This window comes from Paralichthys olivaceus, chromosome 12 (genome assembly GCF_024713975.1).
Source record: "Paralichthys olivaceus isolate ysfri-2021 chromosome 12, ASM2471397v2, whole genome shotgun sequence".
Lineage (NCBI taxonomy): Eukaryota > Metazoa > Chordata > Actinopteri > Pleuronectiformes > Paralichthyidae > Paralichthys > Paralichthys olivaceus.
The window spans coordinates 24,464,695-24,476,678 of NC_091104.1; the positions used below are offsets into that span (position 1 = coordinate 24,464,695).

General features: G+C 40.9%; 3 protein-coding genes across 3 annotated transcripts; 1 reads left to right on the plus strand and 2 right to left on the minus strand.

Annotated features, from left to right (window-relative positions):
- Nucleotides 1-3,549: 3,549 nt before the first annotated feature.
- LOC138412498 (histone H2B) lies at nt 3,550-3,997 on the minus strand. The gene has a single exon (XM_069536469.1). The coding sequence runs from the start codon at nt 3,973-3,975 to the stop codon at nt 3,601-3,603; it is 375 nt and encodes a 124-aa protein (XP_069392570.1). The 5' UTR covers nt 3,976-3,997; the 3' UTR covers nt 3,550-3,600.
- Nucleotides 3,998-8,440: 4,443 nt separating this feature from the next.
- LOC138412499 (histone H3) lies at nt 8,441-9,212 on the minus strand. The gene has a single exon (XM_069536471.1). The coding sequence runs from the start codon at nt 8,974-8,976 to the stop codon at nt 8,566-8,568; it is 411 nt and encodes a 136-aa protein (XP_069392572.1). The 5' UTR covers nt 8,977-9,212; the 3' UTR covers nt 8,441-8,565.
- A 67-nt stretch (nt 9,213-9,279) lies between these two features.
- LOC138412490 (histone H2A) lies at nt 9,280-9,729 on the plus strand. The gene has a single exon (XM_069536460.1). The coding sequence runs from the start codon at nt 9,322-9,324 to the stop codon at nt 9,706-9,708; it is 387 nt and encodes a 128-aa protein (XP_069392561.1). The 5' UTR covers nt 9,280-9,321; the 3' UTR covers nt 9,709-9,729.
- The last annotated feature ends 2,255 nt before the right edge of the window (nt 9,730-11,984 follow it).

Sequence of the window (11,984 nt, forward strand, 5' to 3'; positions counted from 1 at the left end):
ATGTCCATGGGTTGGATTAGTCAAGTTTACTAAATATTAATTTCAAACTATGATCACATTAATATTGGGCCACATTTCTCTTTCATTTAATACAAAAACTCAACAGGTTCCATCATTTATTAGAAAATGTGTATGATATACTGGAATTTGCATTTTTTTGCTATTGTTCGATTTCGTAAAAACTTTTGTTCTTCATTTTAAAGATACAAGTGTTTGTATAGTATGTTCATCATTATTTATGCAAAATAATCATTAAACAATGACAAAGGTTTATCAAAAACTATTTGTCTCATATATTAAATTATTCCCTTTGTGTGTTTCAAATACATTTCTGTCAAGCTGTCAGTTTGATAGCTATTAATCTATAGAACAAATAGTCTCAGACTTTTATAGCCAGTAACATATTCATATTACAAATGAAGACCTCAGTCTCAACAAACACTCTGTGTATCCAGAATATACACACGTGTGCAGTCTGAGTTTGTGTAGATTGCTGTGGGTAAATTAGCCTGTAAACATGGATTTTTATCCATTTAAACATACTTCATTTACCTAGTACTTTATAAACAAACAATATAAAACAAAGTGTTTTCCATGATATCTACAATAAAACAAGATCAATATCCCTCATCCCTCCTCTCACCCCATCCAAGCTCATAGCAAAACAACAACAACAGTGTTTTATTCATCTCAGTTTTAAACTCATGACACAAAAGTAGGAAAGCAAAGACACAGTTGAAAAGATAACAATAAATCTGCCTGCTGTGTGGTCAAGACCAAACATTATTTCCAAGCTTTATTAGTAGATGACTTCTACTTTTCTACTCATTGTGTGTATTTCTAACTTGTCACTACTCCTTCCACTGTATTTGGTTCATGACACTATTATCTTATAAATGTGACTCTTGTACTTTACTCTGCCATTAGCAGGAGCTGCAGATGTTAACATTTAAATCAAGTGTAGTGTGCAGTCTGGGTTAAAGTCAAGTTTTGACCAAGGTGTTTACATCATAGTGAGCAACAACTCAAACCTATGACTAACTGGAAGACACAGGAATAGACTAATGTATAAATTTTGTTGAATATTATTTCCAACCTTGGCAATGGCCCTGCATCGATGTGTTCACACACTTGGAGATACAATCAAAACCACATTTCACAAAGGCTACACATTTTCAGAGTATGATTGCAAACTACTAAATTGGACACATTGTTTCAGGGACATGGACAAAGACAAACAGTTACATTGTCAATCGGTCCTATTCATTATGAGATTTTTATATATTTGTTCTCATTTTAACCCTCCTATTGTCCTTGGGGTCATTTTGACACCATTAAATGTTTAACATCTCTAATTTATAAAAACAAAATAGTTAACTTCATTTTTTGGCTTCACATTTGATTCATGATTTATTGTCAATGACCTGGATGCATAGTGTACACCCAGGACCCAGGCTGTTTTAGATGTGTAGAACAAAATATTTGAAGTATCAATGTTTTACACATATTTATATTGGTTGTTTAGATGATATCGAGGTCACCATAACATCTACTTTTCTAATCATTAAAACTCTTCCCTCTGCTTTGGAGCCTAATCTACCGACCATAACTGTCGTGTGAGAACCACTGATGGTTCATCAGACATGGGGAGACATGCACAGCAGCTTTCTGAACCATTTCCCTCGGTGCTCTATGTGCTTTGTGTTATACTTCTCTAATCAGTCCTAATGTAACTTTTATCTTTAACCAAGCTTGTTACAGACTCTATTCCTACTTGACGGGAGCGTGCTACAGTTCTACTGTTCCACAAAACTGGTCAAGTGTCAGACCTTAATATCTACAGTCCTACATCCAACCTCTGCTCCTGTGGGGGCGCTAGTGCACCATAGACTTTATTATCAGCGGATCCACAGAGGAGGAATACGTCCACCTCTGTCTTCTACCACGTCCTCATGCAGGCTATGAATAGCTGTGATTCCCGCGGATCACACTATTGACTAGCTCTCATCTGACTGAAGAGAAATGTCTGGACGAGGAAAGGGAGGAAAAGGTCTCGGTAAAGGAGGCGCAAAGCGTCACCGCAAAGTTCTCCGTGATAACATCCAGGGAATCACCAAGCCCGCCATCCGCCGCCTGGCTCGCCGTGGCGGAGTGAAGCGTATCTCCGGTCTGATCTATGAGGAGACCCGCGGCGTGTTGAAGGTTTTCCTGGAGAATGTCATCCGCGATGCTGTCACCTACACCGAGCACGCCAAGAGGAAGACCGTGACCGCCATGGACGTGGTGTATGCTCTGAAGAGACAGGGCCGCACTCTGTACGGCTTCGGTGGATAAACTCACTTTCAACAGCTCAACAACACAACGGCTCTTTTAAGAGCCACACACTGAGTCAATGAGAGCTCACATCCTCTGCTCAACACTCATCACTAGTTCTTCCAGAGATCAACAATCAATCAGGGTCTGATCATTGATGAAAACATTATCAACCATATATAAACCATGTTAGCACAAGAATGAAAGCAATTAGATTCAGTTTCTCTCTGTAGTTAGTTTCAACCCAACATGTATAAAAACACAACATTCATATCTACATTTACACCTTAACTCTAATATGGATTTTTAACCTTCACTATCTCAGATTGGTAAAATATCATGTTCTTATGTGACTGTCCAGAAAGAGGATGCAGACTGGACCACAGTCATATGATGGGTGGTGGAGTGGAACTTGATTCATTTCTTAAAACCCACAGATCCTGCTGTACTACGTGAAAGAAAATGTTTCCTTTTTCTGAATTGAAAATATGTTTTCACCTGTAATCCTCCTTGACTTCATGGCTCCTTCCCAGCATTAACTTTTCTATAAGAACACTCTGCACTCAGAGGGCTGTGTTGTTCCTCCCCAACAGTCTTAGCATGTCTTTCTAACCCAGACGCTGTTGAAGTAACAATACTGGAGGTATCAATGTCCTGACTTTCAATGTTTGAAATAACTAATGTTTTTCTTCATTCATTTTACGTTTTAAATGATTGAATCATCTAAATAAGTTAACGAATGATCTGATCAACAGAACCAATAAATCCATTATCATTAGCAGACTCATCACAAAATGTTTTCTTGACACAAACTTCCAGCAGTGGGAAAATATATCAATTTCAAGTTCATGTCTCTAATCATATATTTATTGTCATGTCCATTAACACTGGTTTAATCACTGAATTCACTTAGTCAAATGTTAATTTTCTGTATAGCCTGTCATAATACTGTATCATTTGCATGCACTGCTGCCTTGTGGTCAACTTGTGCTATAACATCAGTTTGTTAAGAAATGATTGATGTTTATTTCCTCATTTATCATGTGAGTAACATATTGTCACTTAAACCACTCAGAGCTGTGGACACTGGACAACACAAACAGTTGTATATGAACTATTAGTATTAAATTCCACCATGATTGAATTCACCACAGTTCCAGTATTAGTGTAAAGTGGCTATTTGAGTGTTGGTGCACATGTTGTTGGAGTCAGGACAGTTTGTCTCCATAGAGAAAGTGTGTGGCTCTTAAAAGAGCCGTTGGTTTGATGTCATGTCTCCAGAGTGGTTTACTTGGAGCTGGTGTACTTGGTCACGGCCTTGGTGCCCTCAGACACGGCGTGTTTAGCCAGCTCACCGGGCAGCAGCAGGCGGACGGCGGTCTGAATCTCCCTGGAGGTGATGGTGGAGCGCTTGTTGTAATGAGCCAGACGAGAGGCCTCACCGGCGATGCGCTCGAAGATGTCGCTCACGAAGGAGTTCATGATGCCCATGGCCTTGGAGGAGATCCCAGTGTCGGGGTGGACCTGCTTCAGCACCTTGTACACGTAGATGGCGTAGCTCTCCTTCCTGCTCTTTCTCCTCTTCTTTCCGCCCTTACCGGGGGCCTTCGTCACCGCTTTCTTGGAGCCCTTCTTGGGCGCGGACTTCGCTGGTTCAGGCATCGTCACGATATTACTCGATCAAATGAATGGTGTCGTCAGTGAACAGGCTGTATTTGAACACAACACATGTAAAGTTGCTGTGCTGTTCCCTCTCTGTGATTGGCTGAATGTTAATCGTCAGTGTAACAGCAGTGGGCGTGTCTCCATGTCCAGAGTCCATTATTCTGCTGCTGACAGAGGTTGAACTGTAGAGATGAACTGGAACATTTGGGGGGTTAAGAAATGCATGATGTCTGAAACTATATATGTTCTTATTATTGATGTTAGTATCACATTAGTATCATTTCAAACTATCTGAACTAAAGCGACCTGATAAACACACTGCTCTAAATATTAAGGGAACACTTGATTGTCACAGTAAAACACCAAGTCAGTTAAACTTCAGGTTTATTAATCTGTTCATTTAGATTGAACTGAATATAATTATTGTCTTCATTATAACAACCAGTCTGACGGAGCTTAAATGTGATGGTTACATAAGTATTCCTGGTCTCCCTACTGTCTCTCTCTCTTTGTGTCCCCAACACCTTAGTTAAGTTGATTCATGTGTTTTTGGTAATTTACATAAATGTTTACAATGTTGACTGTTGAGTTATTTACATGTGTGTGTTTCTACATGAAACTATTTAGCTTCATTAGTAACAAAGTGTTGAACCTGCATCTGCACTTCTTTCACCTCAGTCTGTGGCCTTTCTGGCTTCCTCTTGGTTAGTTCAGTCACAGGAGTGAGAAGCAGGAAGTATGTGTGGTTGATGATGATCAGTGAGGAGATCAGTAAAGTACAGCTTCACAAGTCTGTCTCCAGTTTCATCACATCAAGAGATTCAACTCTCCACATTGAACACTCACGTTACACTAAGATCATGATTCTATCAACCTCTGCTACATGCTGTGACTGGGACTTTCATTCATTCATTCATTCATTCATTTCATTCATCTGTTTACAGCCTAATTTAACTGCACACAGTCCTTTATCCCCATTTATGTCAATCTTCTATGGTCACTTCATATTTTGAATGTAGTTTAAGGTTGCATAAAACATTTTTATTTCTATAGTTACCTTCTAGTTTTTATATAGATGATTAGCATGGGTTAACCTAACAGTTTAATATTTATTTTATATGCATATTTTCTGCAAATATTTAATATCCCTACACATTTTGAATTCCTCTGTATTTATATAAGTCCTATGCAAATGTTTTAATTTCTCTGTCAAAGTTTGATTGTGCTTCAATTGTTTAATTTAGTTTCTTTAATTCCTCTGTACACATTTAAATGTACATTAATCTCAGGCATTTTGTGTACGATTACTGTGTTATGAGTTAGCCCTAATGCATAAGTCTAATGTATGTTCAATGTATGTTACTGCCACTGGAAGCTTGAATCTCCTTAGGGATCAATAAAGAATCTATCTATCTTCAGACCCTGATTGATTGTTGCTCTCAGGAAGAACTAGTGATGAGTGTTGAGCAGAGGATGTGAGCTCTCATTGACTCAGTGTGTGGCTCTTAAAAGAGCCGTTGTGTTGTTGAGCTGTTGAAAGTGAGTTTATCCACCGAAGCCGTACAGAGTGCGGCCCTGTCTCTTCAGAGCATACACCACGTCCATGGCGGTCACGGTCTTCCTCTTGGCGTGCTCGGTGTAGGTGACAGCATCGCGGATGACATTCTCCAGGAAAACCTTCAACACGCCGCGGGTCTCCTCGTAGATCAGACCGGAGATACGCTTCACTCCGCCACGGCGAGCCAGGCGGCGGATGGCGGGCTTGGTGATTCCCTGGATGTTATCACGGAGAACTTTGCGGTGACGCTTTGCGCCTCCTTTACCGAGACCTTTTCCTCCCTTTCCTCGTCCAGACATTTCTCTTCAGTCAGATGAGATCGAGTCAATAGTGTGATCCGCGGGAACCCCAGCTATTCATAGGCTGCATGAGGACGTGCTAGAAGACATAGGTGGACGTATTCCTCCTCTGTGGATCCGCTGATAATAAAGTCTTTGGTGCGCTAGCGCCCCCACAGGACTTTGGATGTAGGACGGTAGATAATGAGGTTTCATTTAACCTTTGTGTCGTGTTCGGGTCAAATCTGACCGATTTCCATTTCGATCAATCATAAATATTGTGTTTTACATTTTATTGTCTCAAGGGCTTATGATATCCTCCACACTAGGCATTTGAACATTTACAATTGCTGATCACTACTTTCATTGAATTTTGAGTTGTTTAGTCAACTTTGTAACACCTGTGGTGTTCCCGGTCAAAAATGACCGCCATAGGAAATGAATGGGTGACCCTAGATTGTGTTCATTCATCAGAGAGTACACAACCACAAATCCACCACCACCACCACAAGCACACACAAACACACCTACACGCACACACACACACACACACACACACACACACACACACAGTAACAATACAACATGCAACTCCCCCAGAGCCTCAGATCAACACATTCAAGAGCAGCCACATCTGCCCCTGGTCACAAGCAACAACCAGCTCCCAGAACAATCACAACCAGTCTGTGTCGAATGCAACAAGCATTATACTGCTACAGAATGATTACAGAGAGAACTAATAAAACGGAATATATGAATAACTAGAAATCAAATTGTTTACCCCCCCCAATAATGTATGAAGTGCAATGCTCCCATGTAATGCACAAAGTTTACTCACTCATCTCATCCTTTGAGTCATTTTAATCACAGCAATTTAAAACCTCCAGGAAACTTTTATAATACAATGTTTATACAAGTGTATGTTTCAAGTATGTCATGTTTGTTGCTGACTACTAAAATAGCCCTTTAGGTAAATCTCTGTCCAGGATCAGAGTTGCTGATAATTGTAAATTAAAAATGGTCAGACAGAAAAAAGATTTGGGGGAAATATAATTAGATGTTTAATGTCTATGTCATATGTCAGAACAAGAGCAAGAGTGTGATTGAAACAGTGAGTTGGTTTAATTACATTTACAGTGAAATTGAATATATTAATTAATTATATGATGAAGACTGTTATTGAGATAAACATGAACATTGAAATCATTTATTATTAGGACTTTATCAGTCCTAAGAACCAGCACAGATACAAATTCAATTCTGACCATGGATTTATTGGTTCAGTTGATCATTGATCATTTGTTAACAATAAGCTTATTCAGATGATTGATGATTAAATGAGCAACTAAACATTATTGATCATTTCTTAACAAACTGATACAATTGCACAATTTGACCACAATGGAGCGGTGCATGCAAATGATACAGCATTATGACAGGCTATATCGAAAGTTAACACTTGACTAAACGAACAGGCACTAACATAAATGACAAGGTGTAGCATATGAGCTGGGTACACACCTGCACATTCACTCAGCTCAGGACCTCCTGGGTGAAGCTAATAGCATGCTAATTATCACATGAGCTTCTAAACAAAGTAGAATATTGACAACCAGTGTCATAATGAAACACAACATCAGGTATAAGTGATGATAACTCACATTGTCACTGACACACACTGTTCAAACAAGGATGTTTTACAACTTTGCTGAACAGACCTGCCAGAGGAGGAAGTGAACTACTATCTAGGTAAGTTTGCTACTAAACACGAGCTGTATCCAGGATCAGTGTTGTCAACAGATTATTTTAATTATAATGGTCAGACAGAAGAGGACTGGTAAGTAATATTGTTTCATTTTTAATGTCATATGTCAGAAGATATAAATGTCGTCATCAGAACGGCTGTAATCGTAGTTTTCCTCTATGTTGTCTTCCTGCTCTGACACATCCTCTTTCAAATCAATATCTGCTTCCTCATCTTGGAAGATCAGATCAAGGGCGTCTTGCACAGTTTGTCTTGCTGTCGTAACCTCAGTCACTGAAATGGCAGCTCACTTACATTAATAATGTCATTATTAAGACCCCCAACCCCTCTTTTTAACTCTGTTAGTTCAGAAACATGTATTTTAATTTATATATTTATTGGATTATTTTGTTCCACAGCTCATGCTTTCAGGTGCAGATCTCTTATCTGTGTCAAGTCACCCTCTGACCTCTGTTCCTTATGTAAACAATATATAATCACTCTTATGCTGTTTTACTCTTTCGCTGTTTCGAGATCCCCCCACCCTTCATTACAGTAATCATTGAATCAACAGTGTGAGTGAGCTTGTGATAACGTTCCTCTGTTGTACTGACACATGGCTGTGAATAAAATGTCAGAGGAGTTGATTATTGACATATGTTGACAGTGTCATCTGATCAACACAGACAAAAATAGAATGTATGTCCAGAATCAGCGTGGTCTGTAATTGTAAATTTAAAAAAATGGTCTGACAGATCTAGAGTGTGGTTGAAAGTGAAATGGTTTATTCAAATTTACTCACACTATTTTAATTTAATGAATTAAATGCTATGACTGTCATAAGCAACATCACTTATATTGGTTGATTATTTGGTGATGAAAGCTTCTAGATCTATGATCAGTCAGTAACTAGTGAGAGCAGCGGAGGAGTTTTGTCTTGAGTGCAGTGAAGTGGCTCTTAAAAGAGCCGTTGTTATCGTCAGTGGAGCAGCAGCAGTAGCAGCAGTTTAAGCTCTCTCTCCGCGGATGCGGCGGGCCAGCTGGATGTCCTTGGGCATGATGGTCACCCTCTTGGCGTGGATGGCGCACAGGTTGGTGTCCTCGAACAGGCCGACCAGGTAAGCCTCGCTGGCCTCCTGCAGAGCCATGACAGCGGAGCTCTGGAAGCGCAGGTCGGTCTTGAAATCCTGAGCGATTTCTCTGACCAGGCGCTGGAAGGGCAGCTTGCGGATCAGCAGCTCCGTAGATTTCTGGTAGCGACGGATCTCTCTCAGAGCCACGGTACCGGGCCTGTAACGGTGAGGCTTCTTCACGCCGCCGGTGGCCGGGGCGCTTTTACGCGCAGCCTTGGTGGCCAGCTGCTTCCTGGGGGCTTTGCCTCCGGTGGATTTACGAGCGGTCTGCTTGGTTCTTGCCATTGTATGTGTTCTCTCTCTGATCGGGAGAAAAAGTGAAGTAGAGCAGCGACACTCTGACTTTAAACGACGGAGCTTGTTGCGAAATGGTGACGCGGTATCAGATCCCCGGGTCCTGATTGGTGAGAGGCTCCTCCTGAAGCTCAGCGCCGCCGAAAGGAGCGACCCACCGCCCGAGTCCCCTCTGCTTATTGGAGAAAAGTGCAGAACGACCTCCCGTGATCCGCTGGAGTCTTCTTCTCTGGTTGGTCCGGCATGAACCGTCCCGCGTGATCCGCTGATATATAAGCGAGGGTTCGAGCTGTTTATCGCAGTTTCTCTTGACGTGTTTCCGGAAACAAATTGAAAATGTCTGGCAGAGGCAAAACAGGCGGAAAGGCCAGAGCGAAGGCAAAGACCCGCTCGTCCCGCGCTGGGCTCCAGTTCCCCGTCGGTCGTGTTCACAGGCTGCTGCGTAAAGGCAACTATGCTCAGCGCGTCGGTGCCGGCGCCCCCGTCTACCTGGCGGCTGTGCTGGAGTACCTGACCGCTGAGATCCTGGAGCTGGCTGGAAACGCCGCCCGCGACAACAAGAAGACCCGTATCATCCCCCGCCACCTGCAGCTGGCCGTCCGCAACGACGAGGAGCTCAACAAACTCCTGGGCGGAGTGACCATCGCTCAGGGCGGCGTGCTGCCCAACATCCAGGCTGTTCTGTTGCCCAAGAAGACCGAGAAGGCCGCCAAGTCCAAGTAAAGCGAAGCTGCTGGAAACCACCAACACAAAGGCTCTTTTAAGAGCCACACACTCACCTCTGGTAAAGAGCAAGTCTCCTCATGTCCCCCACCAACTTGGAAAATACACAATTACCGAACAAACACGGTACAGATGTTATACCTCAGGTTGTTGGGTACCCATAGAAAATAAAGACTCGTGATTATTATTGTTTCAGGACAATGATCCATTCAAAACAAAACAAAAAAGTCATTTGACAAATTATTTCAAGTTGTGGGTTAAATGATCATAGTGATGGGTAAATTGAGTCCTCTATGGGTAAATGGTGCCACATTAATAACTGATACAACATATATTCCATCAATTTAACAAAGGCAAAAACGTTTTAAGTAAAACCATGTTTGTTTACTGTTGTTCAACATGTTTCTCAAACATTTTAGTAAGGGTTAAATTATGACCTCTTTGTGTTAGAAACAGAAAGAATGTATGTATACATGTACTTTTGTGTAGTTAAAAAATGTTTGTGTGACTCGAACATGACATCAGCCAACAAGGTATCCATTAAATACACATTTTAACACATACATATACTTTTACAGTTTGTATGTGTGTAAGAAATCTGTGAGCAATGACTCAATTGCTCAATTTATCCCACATCCACCATTTTCACAAAACTGGTTCACACAGTAACTCAGATCAACAGTTATTTTGAGTTTATGAACATGATGAATTCACTTTGCGTGACTGACTGATTCATCTTACTCTGTTCTCCCCTACGTGTGTATTTAAATGTGTAGCCTGTTTCCACATAGACTTGAAGTGTAAAGCGGCTGCGCTCTGCTCCACAACATCCATTCAGAGAAACAAACTGTTGAAGTACAGCACCTAAACACAACTTACTGCTCTGTCCATGGTCCTGAAACAATGTGTCTAATTTAGTAGTTTAAACTTATATTCTGAAAGTTAGTAGCCTTCGTCAGACGTGGTTTTAACGTTAGCTCCAACTGTGTAAACAAGCCTACACAGGGCTGTTGTCAAGGTGGAGAAAACAAGTCAGGATAGGGTTCGAGAGGTTTGTGAATGAGCTCCACCAAGTTAGATATCTAACGTCATGTAAAGTTGTTCAGCTCGCGAACTATTTGGCTTGACTACGTTACTGTGAGTAACTTCAGTAATAATGTTTTATTATATTATTGGTTCAGAAATAACGTTAGTGCAGATGCTGCAGTGTGAAACTTGTTGAGCTGGACTTTATTTATGAATGAACACTTTACCTACCAGGTATAGACCTGTTTTCATAACTTGCTAACAATTAAAGCAAATTATTGCACATGATGCATTACATTATATATCCAATACTTTTAATGTGAAAGAACTCCATACTGCACACTCATTGTCTTTGTAGTACACTGTTTAATCCCAAACCATATTCAAATACATTGTTGAATATCCACAGAATATAAGGACACAGACTTTGTTTGAAAGTAACACTTATCTCTGCAATAATGCCATCACTTTATGTTTCCTGTCATTTTATTAGGGACGGACGAACCTGAGGAACACAGCTGTGCTGACCGTGTTCTGTCTCTTATGGCAAAAAAGAAAAGACAACACTTTGTATCTAAAGTTTATCAAATCATATAGAAATGGACTCAATATTATTATCATGTGGACCAGAACTGTTTACAACAGTGGTGTGCGGAGATTATAATCACATCTGCACTGAGTCTAATTCACTGTGAATTCTATAACAGGCTAAAAAAAAGAGGTTGTAATAGTAATGGCGGTTATACAAGTCTGTATCACATGCAACTTACACATGCAGCTTATTAATATGAACTCATTAAAATTACAATTAAATGACAAAACACAAGCCTTTAATAAAAGTAGTTAACTTGCTTCAAACTGTTCATTAGACGTGTTAAATAAACGGGAAGTTACCACAATAACATCAAAAACCACTTGAGGCTTGTAAGTATATGTAGTGTGATAATGATAATAGATACATCAATAGGTTTTGTGGTTGTAAAGTTTCAGGGTAACTTACCTCTGCTCGGTTCGATGTTACGACTTCGACCATCCCAGCAACAACACCGCAGCGCTAGCCGGTTAGCAGTCGCGGGTAGCATTTAGCCTAGCTCCTTAGCCTGAGCTAACCAGGTAACGATAAGCTCTGTGGGAGTGGCTCAGTTGTGAGTCTTCACTCGGCCCACCTAGCGTCCACTCGCGCGCCTCCTCTTTGCCCATTTATGGGTTAGCCAGGAACTAGGAGGAGTCAGACACCGGCAAGATGGCGC

Coding starts and splice junctions, on each gene's coding strand:
- LOC138412498 (XM_069536469.1), bottom strand. CDS start 3,975: ATGCCTGAACCAGCGAAGTCCGCGCCCAAGAAGGGCTCCAAGAAAGCG.
- LOC138412499 (XM_069536471.1), bottom strand. CDS start 8,976: ATGGCAAGAACCAAGCAGACCGCTCGTAAATCCACCGGAGGCAAAGCC.
- LOC138412490 (XM_069536460.1), top strand. CDS start 9,322: ATGTCTGGCAGAGGCAAAACAGGCGGAAAGGCCAGAGCGAAGGCAAAG.